Source organism: Phaethon lepturus, unplaced genomic scaffold (genome assembly GCF_000687285.1).
Source record: "Phaethon lepturus isolate BGI_N335 unplaced genomic scaffold, ASM68728v1 scaffold10861, whole genome shotgun sequence".
NCBI classification, from domain to species: Eukaryota; Metazoa; Chordata; class Aves; order Phaethontiformes; family Phaethontidae; genus Phaethon; species Phaethon lepturus.
This window is the reverse complement of record NW_010519852.1, coordinates 58,608-83,086: the sequence shown is the minus strand read 5'-3', so window position 1 is coordinate 83,086 and position 24,479 is coordinate 58,608. Positions and strand designations below refer to the sequence as shown.

Sequence of the window (24,479 nt, the reverse complement as noted above, 5' to 3'; positions counted from 1 at the left end):
AGCGTAGCACTGGTACCATGTCATGCAGTCACATTTCCTTCCTGTTTGTTTATAAGGTATCTTCACATTTTAATGATCTTCTGGTCATTCGTGGCTGGTGTCTTCACCTTCTACTGTTCGTTAGGACCGGATTCCCTCTTGCCTAATATTCTTTTTACAATAAAATATAAACCCAAGGTAAATATGTTTGTTAACACTCTTGCACTTTCTTTAAATTGGGTAAGAATTGATATTGGGTAGCAAGTCTTCTGTAATTCTGTCGGCTTCTGGAAATACTGCACATCAATACAGTTTGTATCTGCCGACTGATGAATGTTTTGTAGCAAATACGTGATAATTAAGACTTTAGGTTCTTCATGTATTTGTGCATAGTCCCATCAGATCTATGGCTATGAGGCTGCTTGTTGGGAGTGTTTGCAGATGTTATTTTCTACTTTGCTCACTTTTGGCATTCATGTAGCAAGTAGGTGAGAAATTATGTAGTTGTATTTTCTTGTATTCAGGTTCCTCCTTTTGTAAAGATGCTCTTCCTTTGGCAAGCCAGTGCTAAGTCATCTTTGCTGATTGCAGTGAAACTGCTTTAAGTGGTACTGAAATTCAAAGAAAAAAAAAACATTCCCAAAGGAAACTGCTGCTTTCTAACTTAAAATGGTTTAACGGAGAATTTCACAGGACTAAAAATGTTACAGTTACAGTAGTTCAAGGCTATGAGTAAGGTGGGTTCTGTAGAGGAACCAGCTGCTCTGTTATTACACCAACTGATGTATGGGGAGGTGATTGGAGATGTGGAAGTGTACCTGTCTCCTCAAACTTTGTTTTAGTGGAAGCGATTTTTCTGTTTGCTTCAGTTGCTGCTCATACCATGCCATGCTATCATGTTTTCCTGCTGGGAGAACAACTTTGTCCTTATGCTGTTCAGTTCTCTGTGTAGTCTAAAAAGAAATTCACAAATGTAGCAGTATATTAAGAGCTTTATCATTTTGAAGAATGTAAATTTGTCTAAATATCTTTTCTTAGCAATTAGAATTGCCGGAGCTATTTCCCCACGGTCACAGTTGTGCTGTATGTGGCAAGGTCAAATGCAAGAGGCACAGGTAAATTAAATATGTGGCACCAGTAAGCTTAGTGTTGCTTAAATTTTGCACATAACACTAGGAAACTTCTAATTAAATATTGTTAAATCAACTTTTCCATGCTCTCCTACAGACCTGCTTTGCTTTTGGAAAACTATCAGCCATGGCTGGATCTGAAAGTGCCTTCCAAGGTTGATGCATCACTCTCAGAGGTAACTGCTGCTTCATCTCTTTAGTACCTTGAAATTAATGAAGTTTTTATTGCATATCTCTTCGACCTATTACTGCTGGTTCAGTAGATAGTTCAGATGTACATCCCACGTGTGCTAACTCGTTCCTGTAAAAGTCAAATCAAAAGAATATATGCTGGGAGCAGAGAGGCCTACTTGTTGACGCAGGTGTGATTGTTCTTGTAGTGGTGTGCCTAGAACATAGAAGAAACATATATGTAAATTGGGAAGCATATAGGAAAGGACAGTTGTAATTAAGTGACTGAAAAACATGTCTGATTCTCAAAAAGCTATGGATTTGTGCCTGCTTAGTTTGTTCAAGTGGAAGTTAAGAGATGATTTGCTCCACCTATAAAATTTCTGTAATAAAGATGATAATGTGATGCTAGCTATTTAAAATCACCAGACACAGCTGTAACAAAATCTGTCTAGAAAAATAAATCAGTGGATTTATTAAACGAATAGCATGAATACCTGTTTTTAATAAGACTGCAAATCAGAAATTTTGTTTTTCTCTCTTCTCTTTAGAAAGAGAAGAGCTATCTAAAGAGCTATGTTTCTTTGGGTTTGCTTTTTTCCTTGGTAATTGATAAAATCTTTTGTCCTTTTTCAAAGCTAGGAAAACACACAAACACTTACCTAGCGTAATCTCCATTTATTCAGAATTCCAGCTTTGGAGTTCTGTGGTAGGAGGAAGAACAACTGGCATCTCACAAGTGAGGAGGTTATTGCGCTCTTGCAATTTAACAACATGGTGTATGAAGTCAAAGCTGTGTGCAGTTGTGGTGTAAGCTAACACTTTAATTCAGCTGTGCATGATGGTGTCCCGGGCATGGCCCTCAGCAAGAGTAGTAAAAGAATGAAAACCTTGAGAGAAGGGGAGGGATGGACAGTTTAGGAATGCTTTTAAAAAAACAGAGATGGCAACCTGTTGACTTCCTTTGGTTTAATGTAATGACTTTCTCTGCAATTTCAGAAACAAACATTTATTGTTTTAAAATTACTTTATTAATTTTTTCTAATAAGTTTGGTCTCAAGTGTATTAAAATAATAGTATTGCTGAATATTATTTCAATAAGCTTATAGTTGAAGTGTCTTGTTTTAATAATGGGATGTAAAATAAATGCTTCTATGCATGTAATATTTTTAGAATTTTGGGTAGCAAATAGCTGTGACAATTTACCAAAGGATGTAGTAAATGCTGAAGAACTGGAAATTTTCCGGTGTATCTTCAAAGGGAATTTAATGCTAAAAAAGGTCCTTTTAGTATGTTATTCGTAAGAGATGCAAGTAGATACCATAGTTATCTTCTGAGACTGATCTTAGATGTTTCCACACATTGGCATTTTGTATTTACTTGCTGTTGCTGTAGTTCTGCTTTTACCAAAGTGGTGTGGGCTTTTCTTTGCTGTTTCTTTTTACTTCAGTGACATGTTCCTGGCCCTGCTTTATTTAGCAGTATAGACCTGTCTTTTGTATATCTATGCATATCACTTTTGGGCCCCTCACTACAATAAGAATGCTGAGGTGCTGGAGCGTGTCCAGAGGAGGGCAACGAAGCTGGTGAGGCATCTGGGGCACAAGTCTTATGAGGAGCGGCTGAGGGAACTGGGGTTGTTCAGTCTAGAGAAGAGGAGGCTGAGAGGAGACCTTACCGCTCCCAACAACTACCTGAATGGAGGTTGTGGTGAGGTGGGTGTTGGTCTCTTCTCCCAAGTAACTAGCGATAGGACGAGAGGAAATGGCCTCAAGTTGCGCCAGGGGAGGTTTAGATTGAATATTAGGAAAAATTTCTTCACTGAGAGAGTGGTCAAGCATTGGAACAGGCTGCCCAGGGAGGTGGTGGAGTCACCATCTCTGGAAGCGTTCAAAAAACGTGTGGATGTGGTGCTTCAGGACATGGTTTAGGGGATATGGTGGCGCTGGATTAATGGTTGGACTTGATGATCTTGAAGGTCCTTTCCAACCTTAGTGATTCTATGATTCTGTGATATGCTGTCTTCCTTATTCCTTTCTTTTCTTTGTGTGTTTAACTAGAGGGAAGTGCCAGACCTGAGTTCTGTGCCTTCCTGGAGCAGTGAGCCAGGGTAATCATCTTTGATGGACCCAAGCAAGCAGTCTGTTCGAGCCACTGTTTTCACCTGTGTAGGATACTATTGGGAATGAGGAATTTCATGGCATCATTCCCCATTGCAACTCTTCAGTACTGGTCAAAAGGGTAGCAGGGGTTCTGCCCATGCCATATTCCTCTTGATCATCTGCTCTGGGGAGGCAGCATGTAATGCATTCCTGGAATTGGATAGCCTGCTTAGGGTTGGAAGGCAAGACTGCTCTTACTTTCTTTTGTGCGTTAGTCATACATTAGAGGGAAGCTGATACAATGAGAACCGAAATAAGATTAATGAGATTCCAAAGGAGTGTGGCGTGCAGCCTGCTTCTGAAAAGCAGATTCTTCAAATACTTGGAATAATTCTGGGATTTTTTTTATTCTGGATTAATTTTTCTAGTTCTTCCTTTGCAGGTTGAAGAATTTTGGCAACATCCTCATTTCCAAATGTTTCTAATTTGAATCAGTTGCATAGTCCTTAAGCTTGTGTTTTCAAGTGTCTACAGAATAATTTAATACACACTCGAATAAGAAGAAATCCAAGTTTGTCTCACAAGTATGGATTTTTCTCTCTTGGACTGTGATGACAGTTTGTCTCACTTCACAGATTCTTAATTTTTTGCAGCTTTGTTTTGTTTATCTGGATGCTGTACATGGTTTAGAAGAACAAGAAAAATCTGTGCTTGGACTTTCCTTCCCCCTTCATTTATGTTTATTATTATAGTTGAACTCCAAACTGCCTCAACGATGCATCTACCAATATTTGATAGCTTGGGCTGTATCTCATGCAAAAATAGTGCAGTGACCTAAATAAAATTTTGTTTCTGGTTTCCAATTCATTGTGCTGTATGTTGGTTTACCCAATGTTTTCTTTCTTTTTGAACTAGGATGTGATATCTGTTGTTTGGTTTTAAGTTGTATATAATTTCAGGTGTTACAGATTGTATAAAGGAGAATTTGATTCTATTATTCAGTTCACTCCTACAATTCCATTTTTGCTGTTTGAGGGACAGTTGCAAGTCAAATCTGTGGAAAGCTGTTCAGCTACTCTTGATCAGCGTCATGAAAGAAATGCTTTAGTGGATCAAGATGCTGTCTGGTGATCTCGTAAATTTTTCTTTATTCATAAGTTCTCAGGTTCTTGACTTGATTACAAGAACAGATTTTTATCTCTCTTTTTTTCTTTTTCCTAAAAGTGAGAAATGGACAAATGCATGACCAGAAATCAGTTATTGTCTGAACATGCTGCTTGACAGTCCTGATCGCTTGTAGCAGCCCAGTGGCCTGCATGCTTTCTTATTGGGAATTGCTTGTTCTACCCTCAGGAAGTGGTCTCAGCTATGTAGTTGAACTGTCTTTTAAGACTTTTCAAATTGTCATTGTGGTTTACTTATTAAATCCTTCCTCCTTTCCAATCTAATTTGGCCTGGTAGTTCTGACCTGTTATTGAATCATTCATCACTCAGCTCTACAGTTCCTCCTCCTGACAACTGGGGTCTGTTCTATGGCAATCCACAGAAAGCTTGTCTCAGCAGCAGTAAACTGACTAGCCTGTAGTGTTGCAGTGCATGCTAGAATATAATTTCTCTTTTTTTTTTTTCTTCAGCTGCTGCTTATATTGCTACCTGCTGCATTTGGTTTTACACTTGTAATCTCTTTCCAGTTCAAAACTGCTCACACGTAGTAGAATCAGTCATTTTGCAAAGTGCTTGAAAAATAGGTAGGCTTTAAATGAAATGACTCATCGTTTGCATTTAAAACCAGAGAATAATACTTTACAGAAAAGGAAATAGCTTATCATTAGCTGTCATTCTTTGAGATGTAGTATCCACTCTGTTGGCCTGTGTGTGTAGCGTGAGCAGTTGAGCTTAACTAATATTGTTGGTGTTGCTAGAATGGGAGTGGGTACACGTCTTGCTTTCCTAGTGCTTTATGAAAGTGCAGTGGGTGATGTGACAGGTTTTTTCCTGACTTACAGAATCACACTGATACAGTCTCAGGGCTCATAGGGTTCATGAGAAAACTGTACGGGCTGTATGCCTTGAACTCCAGTTACTGGCAGACAATTGCCTATTATTCCTTGAGCGCTTGTATTTTCCAGTATGGATTATTTCATGCTGTAGTGCTCTCTTAGCTTCCGTACAGCGCCTCGGTGCAAGGCAGCATCATACATAACTGCCTCTGCCATGCCATGTGTTTACTAAGTGTGCAGATAAGGGACTGCTTGCTGTGTGTCCAGGGTCAAGGTATTTTTTCCTAAAAAAGGCCGTATAGAGAACTTGAGTTCTAGTAGAATGTGTCTTGATCTCTGATATCGGCACCAGCGATATGTGGACTTTAAGTGTATTTTGAGTTAGTTGTCTGTCTGTGCATGCTGCCTCTAGGTCTGTGGCTAGTGGCATCGTCCTGTGGAAGCATTACGATAAAGCCCTTACAGTGTGGTGGTGGACATGGTACATAGCAAGAGAAACGCTGGCAAGTCTGTGAAGTGGTTCAAGTGGAAGTCAGTTACTACAAACATGGGATGAATCTCAAGGAGACCTTACCCAGTGTGGGATGTGTCATCAGGTCTTGCATCTTTCCTTGCTGATTTAATAACCACAGGAAGATGATTCTCATAACCATGCATATTTGGCTTATCTAGCAGTAAGAACGAGATCTCTCACTGTTGGAAACAATTCTAGCAGCTTTAGAAGGCTCTGGACTGTAGGTGAAGAGTGTGCCAACATGTTAGCATATGATGAACTGAAATTTCAGCGACATGTGCCTGATGGACAGGCTTTCAGTTCCAGAGTAGTGGTCATGGATAAAGAAAACTCTTTCAAGAGGAATACATTGTACTCCCTTTGAGTACACTGTCTTGTGCTTGAAGGCTATCCCAGTACATTTTCCACTCCAAGCACAAGCCAGTCTGCTGTAATTGCTCTTGATGAGGAGGCGCATAGCAAAAGTGGAGGGAGGAAGAAAGGGGATCCTTTAACAGATGGATTCACAGTATGGATTTTTCTGCTGGCCTTTGCTTTTGAAAGACACTTTTTGGAAAGAGTCTGTGGTTTGAACCCTGAAAGAGGTTTGTTTTGTTAGAAACTCTGCATGAACAAAAATATGCAATACCTGCTAGACTGAGATTTCTGTGGAGTACATTGGTTGTTTATATACTGGCAGTGCTATGGACGGCCTCAGGGAAATTGTTTTGAGTAGTCTGATCTATTGCTTTTAAGGCCAATGGTCTGTGTTTGCTGACTGGAGCTGGGGATGTGATCTCCCTCCTGTTGTCCGAAGATTAAATTCCAAAGAAGATTCTCTGGGCTTTCTTGATCTCTTCTGGCCTGGGAGGTAAAGCATCTGTTGTCACCTCCCCCCACCGTTCCACCCTCTTTTAATGGAAATAAGAAATTTTGGAGGGATGATGATGACTGCATTTAGCTTACTCATCCGTCATCAACACATGATCATATTGCAATGTCAAGATCTATTCCTGCTACAGCATGTAGGGGTAAGAGAAAGACACTGATGACCATACAGTGGTCCACAACACAGACATCTGAAGCTATCCCAAAGTGGAAAAGATCCCCTCAGAGGGTGAAGGAACAAAATTTCTCCTTCACCCTTTAAAACAAAGGGAGGAAAATCACTGAAGTCAAACAATTGCAAAAGAGTATCTTATCAAATTTGAGTAGGCGATATTCTTGGTAGTGAAGACAGAAAAAGAGTATTCATCAGCTGCTCAAGTCTAAAGAGTTGAGAGGAATTAAAAAGGCTGTGGTGTGCATTTTACTGAGTGTGCTTATATGAGTATCATGAGTAGAGCAGAGGCATGTACTGCCCTAAAGAGTATAAATTTAGCAAGTCTTGAATTTTGCAGCGCATACAATGTGAATGACTGAAGCAGCAAATCTTGTAAGAGGAGTAATACTTATTCTCATAAATTACACTTGTATATCAGCTGTTATATTCAACTTTCCTTTCAAGCAGATTTTACATTTTTCTTTGAATATAGTGGCTTTTTTTGCAAAACATTTCCTTCTACAGAATGTGGCAAAGCAGCCTCACATAGCAACACATGTATTCTCTCCTACTACCCTGATCAGCATTGATGCTGCTGAGCACAAACTGATCTCTAAAGCAGTGATTCCAACTGAGGGATACGCTGCAACAGGAGAGGGTAGTGCAGAGTATATCTTGGGGTTATAGTGAAGGAAGAGAAATCTCACGAAAATGTCATCCTTCCTTCTCCTTCCTCATGTTTCTTTTTCCTGGCACTGTCTGACGTTTCCCCTTCCCTTCAGAAGTTTTCTTTTTGCTAATCATGGTGCAAGGACTGTAGCAGTTACTTGAAAATTCTGTGTAGGTGTAAGGAGAGGTGCCAAAGCTGCAGTCTGGCTAGCAGTACACCTTATGGATATGGTGGTGGCAGCCCATTGACATCCCATCCTGCTGTGGCGTTGAAAGCCAAGTTGAACCAGGGCATGCCTGTAACATGGCTGCAACAGCACTGGTTCTTCCTGATTAATCCAGGTTTTCTGGCATGGAAAAGGTAACCATGGGCTTGCCTGTGAGGAACAGGTTTGATGGAAAGGGTTGAGAAGATTCTCCCACAGAGACCCATGCAGGTGGGATATACAGGGGCTAGGAACAGGAGAGGGAAGGGCGTGAGGACACATGTAGGACAAGAACTTTGGGAATTGCTCTGGTTGGGGCTCCAGGAGATGGCTGGACCATAGGGATGTGGAGAAAGGAGAATGGCTTTCTTAGAAATTCCTTCTTAGGATTCTTCTTTTGCCTGCTTTCTGAGTGGTGAGCATACAGGATCAACTGTTCCACTCGGAGGGTGGGGGAGAGTTGGAAGAGGTGGAGGTTTGGATGAAAAGGGATGGAGGTGTAAGTCTAGGGATGGGTAGTTGTGCCTCTGGGAGACTCCACACTACATCAGAAAAGAACAGGGACTGACCTGAAAAATTAGGGTAGGGCTGTTTGAGGTACGATTACATTTTTCATAGCGTTCGCCTCCAGAGTGGCCATGCCACTGTGCTTCACATTGTTGATGTACTAGTGGCAGCCAGTTCACATTGATATGTGATGAAGCCATCACTTTGTTGCTATTTGCCCAAAGTACTGATTATTGTGCAAAATGATTGATCTCACAGTTGGATCGCAACATACTTATTTGGACATTAAAGTGTTATGATGTATGAATGATGCTCTCTGAGTTTTGGAAGGTGTTTGTGTTTGTACGGTAAATTGTTTATTTTGTAATGTGGTTGTCTTTGTTCTGCACAGGTGCTTGAGTTGGTGCTGGAAAACTTTATTTATCCATGGTACAGGTATGAGCTTTATCTGAAAGTTATTATTTTTGAATACCATAAATGTTTGGCAAACTGTTTAAGAAATAGTCACCTGAAAATAAACATTTCTGTTTCTTTAGTAAAATATAAAGCATACTTTAAGTGCTGCAGTTTCATCATTTTATTGACTCTTAGCATTGTAGAACAGATCTTTTAATAATTTAGACATGATAGAGATGGTTCTCAAATTTGTGTTTCATGCTAAAAACACTTCTAGGTTATTAATTTTTATATGTTAATTTTCTAGTAACTCCTTACTTGGAAGTACATATGGCTTGATTAAAACCTCTGTAAAAACTCACACCCCCCCACCCTCCACCCCCAAAATTTATTTCCAGATTAGAAGCATACTGATCTTTAATATTGGTTTAAAAAGAAAAAAAAAATCACGTTACAGTTTTTTAAAAACTAAAACTCCACTTTAATATAGAAAAGGTATTTTGAATACATGTTGTGGCCACCTTCTTGCAGAGCATCTGGTGATCTGCTGAGTTTTAAGGCTGTGAGTGCTTATGCTGAGCTGGACAGAGTAGTACTGTGTAAATAACTTTAAGATAGTGTATAAAGATAAGACTGGCTAGTTGGGTTTTTTTTGCCTTGTACGTTTACATATTAAGTAGTGCATCAGCGTATTTAAGAAGATACTAAAAATATATTAATGCCAGCATGATCAATTAAAAATGTTAGAACATTTTGCCTTAATTCTGAATGTGACTTCTTCATTGGATGGAAAGGTTCAGTTTTGTGCTAAAAGACATTCACAGTTTTTTTTTCTTTATGCTGGGTTTTTTCTGTCTCTCCAGGATCTCAAATTTTCTGGGCAGACTTCTTTGCCTGATTGGTTTTTAATTGTGGCCGGTATCTGCATGTCTCACATCTATCTTTGTGTGATGAATATATTGAAGTACAAAACTTCACTGCTTATGCAAACAGCAGAGGGAGCTTTAGCACCGTGTATTGTGAATGATCAAGTTGGAACACTCAAGGTTTTTAACTTTCAAATACAGAAAACTAGAGTGCGTTCCGTTGAGCTGTTTGATAAAGTAACAAATGTAAGGGCACTGTCTTCTTTATTTCATAATTTGAAATGAGATAGGATTTTTTTTTTGCTGCTGGAAGGTGTCTTCAATGTCTTTGCTTTGGACTGACAGGGAAACTGGGATTCCACGTTACTTACATCTGACACCCAAGACGGTGGAAGTCTGGAATACATAGTATGGCGAGAATAGTAATATGCGTAGCTAGAAGTGCAGTGCAAAATACACTTGGTATGGAGCCAGCCAGCCTAGACTGCTATATCTTGCCCTCTGGTGAGCTGTAGAGATGTTTCTGCCTTTAGTTTTACATGGCTGCACCTCCAGATCTTGAACTAGCTCCATAAATTCGCACCATGCTGATCAGACCTAACAAGTTTTCCATGAACCCGAGGTGCTGGGAGTTCAGTGAGCTATAGTGCAGTGGTATCTGAGTAATTCTGCAGGAAACGACCTGATCCTGAAAGGCTTACTGCTTTCAGCTTAACAGTAGTAGTGTCAGATCTGGTCTCATTCCCTCTTGACATCCAGGTGTTTCTGTGCTTTTCCTGCATTTCCAGCAACAGCCGTGCAGGAAGGCCTGAACTGTGTCTACGTGCAGCCGTTTGAGGTCTGTCTCGTAGAGCATGTTAGTTCCGACTTTTCCAACTTAGGTGTACCTACACTGTTTGCATAGCTCAGCTCACCCTGGAGAAAGGACTCTTGCATTCATGAATGTTTGTTTTTGAGCTAACAAACCTCACTGACTGGATAATTCTTCGCAGAGCCAAATCAGAAGCCTTTGCATCCAGATTATCCTTATTTAGCAGCGTGGGTAACCACCAGCAGACTTGCCAGACTGGGTTGGTAAAACAGTTTGCTGCTTTCCCTTGCAGAAAAGTCTGGGCATAATTCCTTTTGCTAGCTACCCTCCTTTCAAGAGAATGTAATTTGTGCAGAAACTACCTCTCTCACTTTTTTTTTTTTGTGTGTGTGTGTGCCCTGCAAGCTGATGCTGTCTTGCAGCACCTTGCATGCTCTGGACATTAGGGAGGTAACATGATGTATCTCGCTCGGAAGGCCAGGAAGTGTAATGCTTACCAGAAATGTATTTTGCAAAATAAAATCATAGAATTATTGCTCAGGAAATAAAGTGCTATGAGCAGGGAAAAGCTGTGTTTTCTGTTTGTTTCATTAATAAACTGTGTAAGAATTTGTAATATTTTATTAGCAGGTTAAAATTTAGAGGCAAACATCCTTAAACTTGGATCAGTTTAGGGGAATGAAGACTAGTACTTAAAATCCAATGAACTCTACTGAAATAGGTAGTTATACCTATGTGTTTTTTGTTCTGTATTTTTCAAAGTATTCACACTGGCTATGTTTCAATATTTTTGCTTTAAGAATTTTTTTCAACTATATGAGAAGAATAGAGCATAGTTGTAAGTAATCCAAGTTTGTAGAGCTAAAAAACACTGGTTTGAGTCTATTGTTTATGCTGTACAATAAAACTATATAATATCTTGCTTATACTAACCTCATTTTAAATAGGAGAGTTTAAAGTTTGAATGAGTCACTCTATGATTACTAAATCTTTTTGATCACTGAAGCTAATGCAACTCCAGATTAGATTAGAGTCCACTAATTACTACAGTTTTGTAATACATTACTCTGAAAATATTTTTATTTTGTGACTAAAACCAATGTTTTCATATATGGAGCTGCTTCTATTTTAAATGCAAGTAATGCAAGAAAAATTCAGGATTTTTGTTGAGTTACAAACCAGAGCTTTACAGTTTTATCAACTTGCAACTTGTTTTCTTCATCTTTTTTTTATAGGAGTTGGCCAAATTTCATAAAAATAATTGACACACGGGAAAAAAAAATCACTTCAGTATTTGCATATGGTTTTCATTTATCAGTAGATCCCATAAGACTTTGCATGCAATAGCAATTGGGTGTATCTCTTTTGAGGAATTGGACTCAGTAACTGTTTACAATTAACAAACTGAGCCTTTTTCGTTTAGCAAATCTCTCTGTTATACTGACAGTTGTGTTTAAGTTTTCCCTCAAATTCTGGAAAAATGCATCCAATTTTTAAAACGTTTCCAAGCAAGTTATTTGGACCTTCCACTGTATAACTAGAGATTTGCGATTTTACAGGTTCTTGATGTTTTTTTCGCCAGTCTTCAGTCCGCCTGTGATTAAGTCTCTGCAGACCTATGGCGTATTGTGAAAGTATGTGGCATAAAGTCATGTCCAAGTAGAATTAGCCAGGATACTGGTTATCCAAGTGTCAATAAAATAACAACTTCTAGGTCCAAGTTACTTCATGTATCTTGTTGTCTGTCAAATACTAGAATACAGTCAAACAATTTGTTTGCTAATCCCTTGGCTTCCTTTGACAGTGTGGGTATTTGCTAACCATATTGCTTCCAAAACATCAGCTGCTGATCTTAAAACAAACTAAACCTTCCCCTGCAGTATTCTTATCTGCGTATGAGTAGCTGTTGGAGGATGGTTGTATTCCTTATGGCAGGCTGCTTTCTTTGAGGTGTGTTTTCATGCAATTAGTTGCATACTTGGATCATCAGGTCACCAGTACCTAGCAGTTCATCTTCAACATATGTTCGAATGCTATATAACCCAGACTAACATTTCTTTAAAAAGTCAGCTGCTAATGCTAAATAGTGTAAAATGATGTTACAGGAATAAAATTTTTATTTTTAAATATGCTGTACTGATTTTTATTAATGCAAGTAATGTTTGCATTTGCTACATATGCAAACTCATTTATTACCAAAACTGTGATGGCTTTTACATATGGGCATTAGCTAAAGCAGGGTGCAACTTAGTTTATTGTATCATTACTCAGCTATTATATTGCAGTTTTACCAACACCTTTAGTCATACTCTACTGTCCGTATATGCTTAAATGCTGGTAGATTTTTATTCTTATTGTTGCATTTTGTGGAATGCAGTTATTGTGGTCTCTTTTTCCACTCAGTTCCGTTGCAGTTTCTGCATCTAAGACTTAGTGTATTTCCCATTTTCATTCAGTTTCCCAAAAAAGACATGGAATTAAATATTTTGCATCCTGAATCAACTTTAAATATTTTTACCATGATTTTTCACTGAACATCCTTTATTGCAGAAGATGGAAGGTGGCAAGCCAGAAAATAAGTTTAGGTGATAGAGTGATTTGGGAATCTGTGAAAATTCTTCTTTCTTTATTTCCAAGCAGAAACCATGTTAAATAATTTCAATTCTGTTCCAAGTGACTATAGGTTAAGATTCTTGTTTTGTTTTCTTTGTAATTGATGGTTTCATGTTTCATGCTGCGTCAAAAGGAGATCAACTTTTCAGAAAAATAAATTAAATAAGTTCTGTCATTTTTTGGTTTCCTGTGCTATGCTTGCTTTTCTCTTCTAGGAAATGGCAGTCTCTGTTTAGACCAAAAATAGGCCAAATTTTACATTTAAAAAAGAATATTATTATATTAAACGGCACCTAAGTTTTAGAACTTGTTGAAAAATACCTGTGGAAGTTTTCTGTTGTAAGAGGCTGAGCTGAAATACAAGGGCTGAACCTACTTCATTAAAAGCTACCTGAGAAACTACAAGTTATAAAACTAAAACAGAAGAAATTTTTTTGATAACTTGGAGTGTAGAAGATCTTGTAGTATGCAATACAGAAAATACATTTTTGACTAGCTTGACTGTGGTATGTGCTTGCAGTACTCTTATTCCAAAGGCTTTGCTGATATTAATACAGTTTCACATCATGCCACTGAACTAGGAAACATTCACATTTGTGGAAACTAAGTTAGATTTTACTTGTTCAAAATCATACAGACAGCATATTAAAGCAGGAAGTGGTATATAATTCCAATTTACTGACATATTTCTTAAGCCAGTGTTGTGTGCACAAACACAGAGGGAATGCTGGGTATTTTACTGGAATAGACAACTGCTTACTCTCTGCCCACACTTGGTAGCTTTCATTTCAATTAACACCAGTTGAAGTGTCAGTGTTGAATGTTCTTATTTCAGCTTTTAGTAATGACAATGTATTGTGGTTGGATTAATATAAATGTATTTTATTCTGTTTTCTTACATGACATGCTTTACAACACTGCAGAAATATAACTGATGATGAATCCTCAGTGGATGAACTGAGAGGCACACTGCGTTTTTTTGCATCTGTATTAGTTCGGAGAATTCACAAGGTAAGGTGACTTAAAGGTGTTAACACTGTTTTTTCCATCAGAAATAACTGATATCCATCTGTAGTGACTTTAATTTTTTTTAAATGGCAGTTCCAAAGTCGGTCTTACAGAGAGTATAGGCAGTTTCCATCTAAGTTTCCTCTTTGTTCTCTGTTCCCTCCTTCTGGAGCTTACCCTATTCCTGGTTATAGACCATCTTTGAAGATTCATCATTGGAAGTGTTCAACATGAGGTTGGACACGGCTTTGGGCAACCTGATCTAGTGAAAGCTGTCCCTGCCCACGGCAGGGGATTGGACTAGTTGATCTTTGAAGGTCCCTTGTGACTCAAGACACTCTGATTCTTGCAAATGGATTTATTTTTTTACACCAGTAAAGCATTATTAAAACCTAGGGATGATCTTTTAGCTGTCTTTTAGTGACTTAATCAAGTGAAAACAATTTTGAGAATTATTGAAGAAGAACTATTAGAAAATGGTTAGCAATGTACCTGTCTTCTAGCTTCTGCGTGCTTAACTTCTTTAAATGCAGACAAGGTCCTTACATTGTCTATAAAGAATAGATGGTCATTAAGTGAATAGCTTACTGTAAGAATTAATACACGTATGGTTCTTATTAATGTAGTTCTTAAGAAACATTCTGAAGACTAAAGATTCAAATTTTTTTATTCACTGTGTTTAATACATTAGCACGTATAGTCTGTTTTCTGATAAAGTGCTTCAAGCCTGTTTGACAGGAGCTGCTTCTAAATTTCCGGCTCTCCTAAGCAGGAAGAGTTGCTAACTCAGTTTCCAGATTTACTCAGTGCTGGCCCCTCTGTTGGAGCAACTAGCATAAATGTGTGTCTTTTTTTTCCCCTCCTTAGTAACAGCAATATTTCCCAAGCTACAAGTTGTATGTGTACTCTGTCATGACTGATCAACAGCCTGATTCTGTCCTTGTTATATATCAAATCCAGATGACTTTCTTGTTTACTCTAACTCAAGTGTGTTGCTTTTTAAAGTGAACATGGGGGAAGATTAGGAAATGTCTGTGTAGCACAGGCATTATATGGAGGTGTGAAAGTGGAGTAAATATTTCAAAGTGAAAATCTAGAGCAAGGTCTTAAAATTTAATTTGGAGTTGCAATCCATGCAGGTGTGTGTTTGCATTGTTCGTAGATCCATTGTTGATCCAGAAAATGATGATGTCTCCTCTGTTGATCTTATAATAAGGTATTAATCGTGTTAGCTCAGATCAGCTCTAGCGTCTTTAAGTTGAGTATTAATTTACCATATCTGCCTTTGACAGTAATGAAGTAAATGTAATACATTCAATTCTATGTATCTGGGTAGACAGTATGTGCAATGAAAACTCAGGACGTGTGCAAGTACTGTCAGGGGAACTAGAAAATAAAGGCCATCATAGAAATGCATTTCTCTCTACAAATGTTTAGGTTTATTTGTATCCATCCTACAGACTAATGTAATTTATTTTGTCTTTGTGTGAAGTGGTACAGATATCTCAGGCAAAAAGATACTCATAATAACTTTGTGTTTTGGAACAAAATTGAAAGTTGGCCTGCTCAGTGCTGCAGGGGAGCATGGTGTCTCATGCTATGGTATTTTTTCAGCTCATACTTTTTTTTTTCCTGCTGGACAAGTGTTTCTGTGTGTGCACACACCCACATACAGATTCAGACAGCCTGGACTAGTAGCTACGATGCATATACTGCTGAAAATGTTGTACGTAGAAATCAGAGTTGATATGGAAGCTGCAAATAAAATACCAACTTTTTGTCATTTTAGGAATCCTAGTTTAAAGCTTCAGTAGTTAGCTGAAAAGGGTTATGACAGAATGTTTTATAGCCTTTCAGTTCTGATAGTGTCCTTTATAACCTCATTTGAGGAGAAATTCATCACTGATTGCGAAATAAAATACCTTTGCCAAACAGCTGTACTTTGATTTGGATTTATTATTAAAAAGCAACAGTTGTAGTTAGTAGAAATAACATTTTTAAATTCAGGAACTACTATGTATAAGAAAAACCAGACTTTTTTCTGGTTTTTTTAGGTTATATCTTTATACTTTTTTGCCAAAACAACTTCTACTTTTGAATTAAGACTTAAAATTATCAATTGCTTCAGTGAAAAAAATTGCTTTGTTTTCTGTTTAAGGCTGCCTAGGTGGATTTTTTGAGGCATGGTTGTTGAACAAAGTAACAAGCACTTCAGGCCAGTCAGGTCTTAAGTATATATATTTTTTTTATGTGGATTTTCCTTGTTGTGGCCATTTCTGGGTTGGTTATGGATTTTGAAGGGAAAATGAAGAGTTTCCCTGTGTACAGTGTGGTGTAGATAGCCCTGCATTTGGTTGAAATTTTTCTCAAAAGTCAATAGTGTCTACTACAATGATGATAACAATTTGCTTGCTGTACTCTTTGACTTACCTCTGCAGGAATCAACACTCCCCTATCCCTCTGTTCCATAGGAAACTCTTGATTTATTGAAGTTTCTGTTGAAACCTGATTTCCAAAGGACAGGGTTTTTCACTGATGAGCAGAAGCTCCTACTTCTTGCTTATATATAGGAGTTGACCTCAATTTAGTTAGTTACCTCTAGGTAGTTCTAGAGTTCGAGTCAGTTGTACTAGCTTATTTGGGTTGTCCAGGTCAGGTCATATCTGTGCACCTCAAATATTACAGGGGAATGTGCAGGAATACATGCTATTCTCCTTGGTCGAATGAATTGAAAAACAACTTTTCTCCCAGCTCTGGCCTTTGCAATTACACTTTTTCTTTCCTTGTCTGGCAAGAAGAACTTTCAAGCTTCTGTTTCATTACTTAAGGTCTTTACTTGACTTAGTGTTGAGGAGGGACAAACTCTATTAGGAAAAAAATATGTTCAGAAGTCTTACATTTTGAACATTTGCAACTGCATGTTTCTGCTTCTGAGATGTCTTTTGTTCTTCCTTAAAATAAAGGAAGGGCATGCAAAGTTTAAATCAGTTTCTAGATAAGTTTCTGTGGAACCTACTGCAGCTGATGAAGAAGAATCCCTTGAAACTGTACAGGCTGGGCACTAACTGGCTGTGGAAAGAAGCTCTGCTGCAAAGGACCTGGCCTCATGGTAGACAGTAAGCCAAGTGTGAGCCAGCGGTGTGTACTGGCAGCAAAGGTGGCCAACAGTATCCTGGGCTGTATTAACAGGAGCAAAGCCAATTGATCAAGGAAAGTGATTATCTACCTTTACTTGGTGCTCTTCAGATGGCATCTAGGATATACTGCATCTAGTTTTGGGCTCCCCATTACAAGAGAGACATTGATAGAGTGGAGCAAGTTCAATGAAGGGGCCAGCAAGGTAGCTGGGTCTGGAGCATTTGACCTGTGAGCAGGAGCATGTGATACCATTGTTGGCATTAATGGTCATCTTGACTCAGTAACTCAAATTTTCTTTTGGTTCTGCCATCACCTGAGCTGGGACATTTTCTGCATACACATATAGAGGAGGCTTTTGCTTTGCTTTTAGTAGTTGTGAACATGATTGTTGAGGGTTAAGGCACACAAGTATTAGAAGCAGAGCATAGTTAACTTGCTTTTTTTTTGGTGGTCAAATCTTCATGTAGAACTAGGTGTCATAAGCTGTGACTTGCAAATGAAGTTGTATTACTATAATTATTGCAATGGAAGAATCATAATGGGAATAAGTTGACAATAAATGTGTTAACAGTATTGTTTATGGCATTTAGTTCTACATGATGTTGTATGCTGTGCCCAGAAGAATGAGCATACTGTCAGTTCACCTAGAGGATTCATGGATTGTTTCTTAAGTGTTCATTTTATGGTTAGAATGGGGACATATAAGCAAATTAATATGTTTGATAGTTGTTGTGTATAACGAATTTTGGGAAAAAAACTAGAACAATTCTGTTTTTATTTTAAAACTATTCTTCAGGTGGATATTCCAACAGTTGTAACAAAGAAAATGCTCAAGGCGGCAATGAAACACATCGAAGTGATAGCCAAGGCCAGGCAGAAAGGTAAAGACTTAATATGTTGTCAGTTTCAAAGGGCAACCATAAATGTTTCATTTTGCATGTTTGTTGTTATATTTGCTAAATGTTTCATCCCCACTGCTGTCACTCAAAAAAAAAAAGTCATTCTTTTGCATTTTTCTCCTGGAGGTTGCAAAGACAAATAGGGAAAAAGTTACAGTACAAATAATCTCTTCATTTTGATTTTCATTTCCCCACATTTAAAATACTAAATTTCTTTCTTTGTATGGTAAACAAGAATGTGTTTTTTGTCTGCTCAGAGCAATCAAGATCATCTAGTAATTCTTCTTGAAGTTTTTTCCTCTGTATTCGAGATAAGCAATTATAAATGAAAGGATTTGCATGTCCATGCACTCTACTGTAACTGTAACTCTTACAGCTAGAATGATTTCGCATCTGCACTCTAACATGAGCAGTTAGTGGAGTCGTTCAATATGCTGAAAATAAGGTTTATGCTTATAAGCCATGGAGAGACTTTGAGCAGTAGCATATTTAATTATTATCCAAATAAGAATATCTTCACAAGGCTAATGTAAAAATTATATTAAAACTGCACATTGAAGTAATATTTGGAAGATAGAACACTTACTGATGGAAAATAGTTACCTCTATTTTTCACTAGCTGTGTTCGACAATGCTCTATCTACTAAATGTGGTTTCATTCAACTTTTATGCATAGATGTTTACTTTCACTGGAGTCATGAACTTTCCTCCCTTCTCTCAAAACATCTGCCTGATATCCATAAATATATGGCATTGGTCCTGTGAGTAGTGGGTAGTGAATAATAAGATATAGTGTGATCACACTAGATGTTTTTCATGGTGCAACAACAATTTCAAGATACTAGATTATCTTGTGGTGCTGTTTATGCCAAATTTCATATTTCCTTTGATTTCTACTGAGGAGTTGGAAACACTTTTCTTTAGCAGGAAAGAACTTTATTTTAAATGTATGCACTGAAAATATAGCTATTTTCTTCAGTTTTTTAAAGGAAAAGACTCATTTCCTGAGCTGAAAATAACTTTTAGTAATGCCTTCTAGTAAATGTTGCTAAACCAGCCACTGTAATAGGTGGTTGCTTTCAGGCATTGCTTTGGTTGCTAGTTGAGCCTAGCCTTTTCTGTTTGTTTATTTTCTATATCCTTTTTCAGATGATTGCTTTAGGGGGCATTTCCTTTTTTCCTACTTTTCTTACCCTTACGTCTCTTAGTAATTCCTCACTATTTGCACAGACACCTCTATGATTCGTTACCTGTCCTTGCCAGAGAGTGCATTCCTCCTCTCCTTTTAGTGACACCAACTAGGCAGATGTATCAGGCAAGGTACATTCCTGCATTCCCCATATTGGCTCATACCACTTGTAGTTCTTGGTTGTGAAGAACAAGCTAGGTGGCTTCTGTACTAAACTCAATGTGCTGGAAACGAGCTTTAACCTTCAAGACAACAGGTATGTATTACGTACCTGACCTGTGCCTAGTGTGGTTCTTGGCATGCGGCTGTGCCGGATTGCTAAGTGCAGCTAGGTGTCATTTATTACAGCTCAGTTCTTGCCTTTGAAGTGATTTGAAGGAATATAACATTGTTGCTTCTAATTAATGTGTATAATTTTTAACTGATAAAGCAGGTATTCTTTAAACTTCATACAGCTACTTACAAGAGGCAGCACTCTTGCAGATCCCCATGCTGGTTTTGGTTTGATTGATGCTGTGTTTAAAGTATATGTTCTTTCACATCTGTTGCTAAGTGTTCTAAGCAGGAAACAGATATAACAGGATTGAATAAAAGCTTACATTTACGTTGATTTCAAATTGCATTGTAGGCAAGTCAATAGGTAGAAGCCAAATAAATGGGAGACCATGAAGGAGGTCAGGAAAAGAGCGAGTAGAGGCAGACTTTGGGCAATGGAGAATGGATTTTTTTAGAAGAATCAATGTTGAGTTCATCAATAATTCTAAATGAGAAAACATTCTGTGAATTATGCAAACAGCATTTGTTTGGTGAAGGAATTCTTATTTCAATGTGAATTTTTATTTTTACATAGCCAGGCTTCAGAGTCTAAGCCAAGGTTCTTTTGTAAAGTTTCAACATTGTTTCCCTTTGGCAGTTGTGTATGTACTAAAAGTACTAACTTTTGAGCTCAAATGAAAAGCAATCGCTTCTTATTTCACAATAAGAAAAAGCTGAAACAACTCGTAATGCTGGTGGGTGTGTTTTTTTACTTGCAGTAAAAAATGTAGAATTTTTACAGCAAGCTGCTTTAGAAGAATATGGACCAGAACTCCATGTTGCTTTAAGAAGCCGAAGAGATGAACTTCACTACTTAAGAAAACTTACTGAACTTCTTTTTCCTTATATTTTACCCCCAAAGTCAACAGAATGCAGGTATAGAATTTTTTTAGAGTTTATTCTTTAAAGTATCTGCATACTATGTAGTATAATAATTTTGGAGAGTGAAAGAATGAACTTCAAAGTAATTCTCCTTATTCTGTCATCTTAGCCCTTTGCTCATGAGTTTTTTTGATTGGTCTTTAAAATATTCTAGCAAGCTTAAGGTATTATTAAATACTGAAGTATTTCCCAGTAAAATATAATGGCATTGGAAACTTCACTTAGAAAATTATGTAATCTAGTATTGGTTCTGATTTTTTTCTTTTTTTTTTTCTTTCTTTCTTTTCAGATCCCTGGCTCTTCTGATAAGAGAGATTCTGCCTGGTTCTGTTTTCCTTCCCTCAATGGATTTCTTAGCAGATCCTGTAAGACTTTGGAGCACAGGAATAATCTTAATTTATTCAGTGTTACTCTTTTCCTACTAAGTATGTTGTGGTAAAGCAAATGACACACAATGACTGACTTGCTGTGCATTTTGACTGTGTAAAAGAAAAAGAAATCTTGTGGGCAGTGTTTTTGTTTGTTCATTGTAACCACTTTGAGTGCTTATCTGACTAAACTGGCTAAAATACACTATTGGCATGATCTCTTAAGAATGTATTTTTCATGAAGGACTACAATTCCTGTCAAATGGGAGAATGCTGTGCTAGTATAAGCATGGTCAAATTGCTATAGCTACATTTAAATAAGGGCTCAATTACTTGAGCTCTAGCTGTATATATCTTCTTAGCAGTCTAAGTAGACCAGCCTTTTTTGCAGCTGTATTGAAATCAGTTCTTTTGTCCTTAATTCTGCAAATAAGAGCGCATTTATTTCTAAAGGTGGAATACTGACATTTTTTGGTTTTTTATGCATGTATTTTAATAGGCAAAACTGCAATACTTATGAAGGTGTCACCTAGCTGCAAGCAGAAAGTACTGTAGCTGTGGAAGTATTAGTAGTTCATTAGATCTGCACTAACAGTAAAAATACTTTGTAGATCTTTGCTTCATTGGGTAAAGCATGTTTCTCTGTAGGTCTCTTCAGAAATTCCCTGACTTTTAAATACTTGAAGAGACCGTTTGAAGGTTAATTCTCAAACATGTGTTGCCAGGCTTTGGGTTTTCTTAAAGCATTCACAGGTTTAAACTTGGGCATAACATAGTAGTGAAATGATTTTAATCTAATTTGTTGATTTCTTTAACATAATTTTGTATTGTGTTTTCCTGCAGGACACTGTCAACCATTTGCTGCTGATCTTCATTGATGATAGTCCAGTGAGTACTGACAAAATTAAAAAGTAGTAATTTGTTCACCTATTAAGGAAGCTTTCTCACCCGACTGTCTCTTGTCATTTTATTTTTTTTCTACAGCCTGAGAAAGCAACTGAACCTACTTCTTCATTGGTTCCATTCCTTCAGAAATTTGCAGAGCCAAGAAATAAAAAACCGTCTGTAAGCCAAGGCAACATTTATTTCCTTTCCTGCTTTGAACAAGTGTTTTACTTTACCTGTTGCTTTTGTTCTACAACTCCTTGCATTATAAGTTTGAAAATTGGCTGACTGCATTTTTAACCTACTAAGGTCCTGAAACTGGAGCTAAAGGAGATCAGAGATCAGCAAGACCTTTTATTTCGGTTTATGAACTTCCTGAAACAGGAAGGGGCAGTCCATGTGCTGCAGTTCTGCCTGACTGTAGGTAAGATTGCATACGTGTGCTGAGGTGTGTTTGATCTTTAAAAGCTTTAAACATTTGCATGTTGAAGTGACTATTTAGACCTGGAACTAGGTAGCATTGTTAAGCAAGAGATTACTTTTCAGGATCATGTTCGCTTACTTTAATATGTCCTGATTTTTGAGTGCTAATCTTGGCAATGTTAATGTTGGCATGGACTGTAGGTCTTCATTTTATTTCTGTTTATTGATAAAGGTTGTATATTTTAAAATAGAATATTCTTATAAGAAAAAGTTCTGGCCACTGATACAAAGTAAAGCTGCCTTTTTAAAATATGTGGTTACTAAGTATTTCTAAAATGAGCTGTTCATCATGAAAAGCTTCTCATGTTCTTTAGCTCTAAAATTCTGATTTCTCTAAAGAACAGAAACATAACAGGAAGATTAAAGATGTTGAAAACTTTATTTAGTAACCTGTACCTTGGTTATGAAGTGTGCATTTGATTTTACCATTACAGGAGTGTTTGAAAAGCCTTCTGTTTTCCAGTTATAAGGTTTTCTGTGAAGTTTCTGTAAGTCAGAGTGGTTTGTTTCAAGTTTTTTGGTCAACTAGTAGTGAATTACTGGCTTACCAAAAGAATAGTATTTTTTGTTTTCTGGGGTTTTTTTAGTAAACAAGTATTTTCATGTTGCATAGCAAATAATGGGTGTGTCTTCATATCGCAAGCCCATACATACATCAGGAAGATGTGAAATTAAGTTAGACAGACTTACTTTATCTCATGAAATACTGCAGAAATCATTAATCATTAAATAAGAGAAGTATAAATAAACTCTGCGCATGCAGCTTCTTACGTGCTCATAATCACTTCAAATATGTTCACTTTTTGTCAGGAAAAACTCTTCTCACCAAAAAACCCCAAGTGATTACTTACTCAGTGCTGGTGATACCTGCAGAAGGTTCTAAGCTGACCCTTCTAGAGTTCTCTAGAGCCTTCCTCTAGGAGGAAGGTTACTCAAACTGTGGCTATTGCCCATGATCGGCATTTTTTCTGGGTAAACCTTAGCATTTTCTTCCTTCTAAACTTCTCTTGCATTCTCATAGGTGGCAAGTCTGCTTATAAAACAAAGATTGAGATTTAGGTGTCTCAAGTTATGCTATCCCAAACTGTCTACTTGGTTCTTTACTTGATAGAAATTTTTTGGATGGGAAGCACTTACTGAAAAAAATAAACCCCAAAACCCAGAAGGGTCTTGGTAGATTCCCTCTAAAGAAGTTTGTTTTTGTCTATTTAAAAAATGAATCAAACGCTACCTTATTTTTCCTTCTTTCTGGCCAGTAGTCATGCTATTAACAGGATGAGACAATAAATGAAGTAGGATTGCACAATAATTGTGCTGAATAGAATTTTATTTTGTATGGGGAAATTAATTCTCAAGTTAGTCTGATATTAAAGATATTGAAAATACTATGATGGGTTGGGTCTTAGGAATGAAATAGCAGCAGAATAGGTACATGGCTAGTATAAAGGACTGTCGGGGCTCTGTGTGTGTTCAGCATGAATTGGAAATCATGATAAAGGAAAACTACCATTGACAGTTTGGTAATTTAGGAAGAAAAAATATCCTCCTTCTGCCAGGAGGAACTTCATGGATTTATCTTTACTGTGATAAGGAATAATTAGTGGTAATTGCAATATTTTTAGTAATAATTCTATAAACAAATCTGAATTATAGTTAATACAAAGGCAGCAACCTTACTACCTGATATTTTGAGATCTTCTATTTCTATTCATTTTAAGTTTTATGAATTACTATATCTGCTGGAAAATTACTTGATGTTATAGGTTGCTTCAAGTTCGTGTTTGTTTGCTGAGTTGATCAAAAATGCATTTTCTTTCCTTTACTTCTCAGAGGAATTCAATGACCGAATTTTACGACCAGAACTATCAGATACTGAAAAGGTGTCTCTTCATGAGGAAGTCCAGAAAATTTACAAAACTTACTGTTTGGATGAAAGCATTGACAAAATTAGATTTGACCCTTTTATTGTGGAAGAGATTCAAAGAAGTAAGTTTGAATTTTAAAGGAATAATTTCCACTGGAATTTAAACAGCATTCTGTAATAAAGTGAAGACTAACTCATCTAAGCATGATCAATCTTTACTTTTGTCATTGTTTTAAAGATTGTTACCTCCTTGCTGTATTGTGCTTAAGCCTTGTTTTGTCAGTTTATTTCTATTTTTTATTTGTCAGACTTGCAGTTACTTGCAAAATAATCACAAACTCAGACCAGGGAAAAAACCCAAACTTGTTATGCCTATATTTATATTTTTTTATAGTTGCTGAAGGTCCATATATGGATGTTGTGAAACTTCAAACTATGAGGTGTCTTTTTGAAGCTTATGAGC

At 37.3% G+C, this 24,479-nt stretch overlaps 1 protein-coding gene across 1 annotated transcript in view; it reads left to right on the top strand.

Annotated features, from left to right (window-relative positions):
• The first annotated feature begins 60 nt into the window (after positions 1-60).
• SNX14 (sorting nexin 14) overlaps positions 61-24,479 on the top strand; it is a 55,699-nt gene continuing 31,280 nt past the window's right edge. Inside the window, exons 1-13 of the mRNA XM_010297183.1 lie at positions 61-177; positions 1,018-1,094; positions 1,207-1,285; positions 8,691-8,734; positions 13,909-13,996; positions 17,928-18,012; positions 20,254-20,410; positions 20,706-20,781; positions 21,628-21,672; positions 21,769-21,849; positions 21,979-22,093; positions 23,983-24,138; positions 24,411-24,479. The exon at positions 24,411-24,479 is cut by the window's right edge and continues 62 nt beyond it. Of these exons, the coding sequence (XP_010295485.1) occupies positions 73-177; positions 1,018-1,094; positions 1,207-1,285; positions 8,691-8,734; positions 13,909-13,996; positions 17,928-18,012; positions 20,254-20,410; positions 20,706-20,781; positions 21,628-21,672; positions 21,769-21,849; positions 21,979-22,093; positions 23,983-24,138; positions 24,411-24,479 (1,177 nt within the window). The 5' untranslated portion in view covers positions 61-72. The remainder of the gene's footprint in view (positions 178-1,017; positions 1,095-1,206; positions 1,286-8,690; positions 8,735-13,908; positions 13,997-17,927; positions 18,013-20,253; positions 20,411-20,705; positions 20,782-21,627; positions 21,673-21,768; positions 21,850-21,978; positions 22,094-23,982; positions 24,139-24,410) is intronic.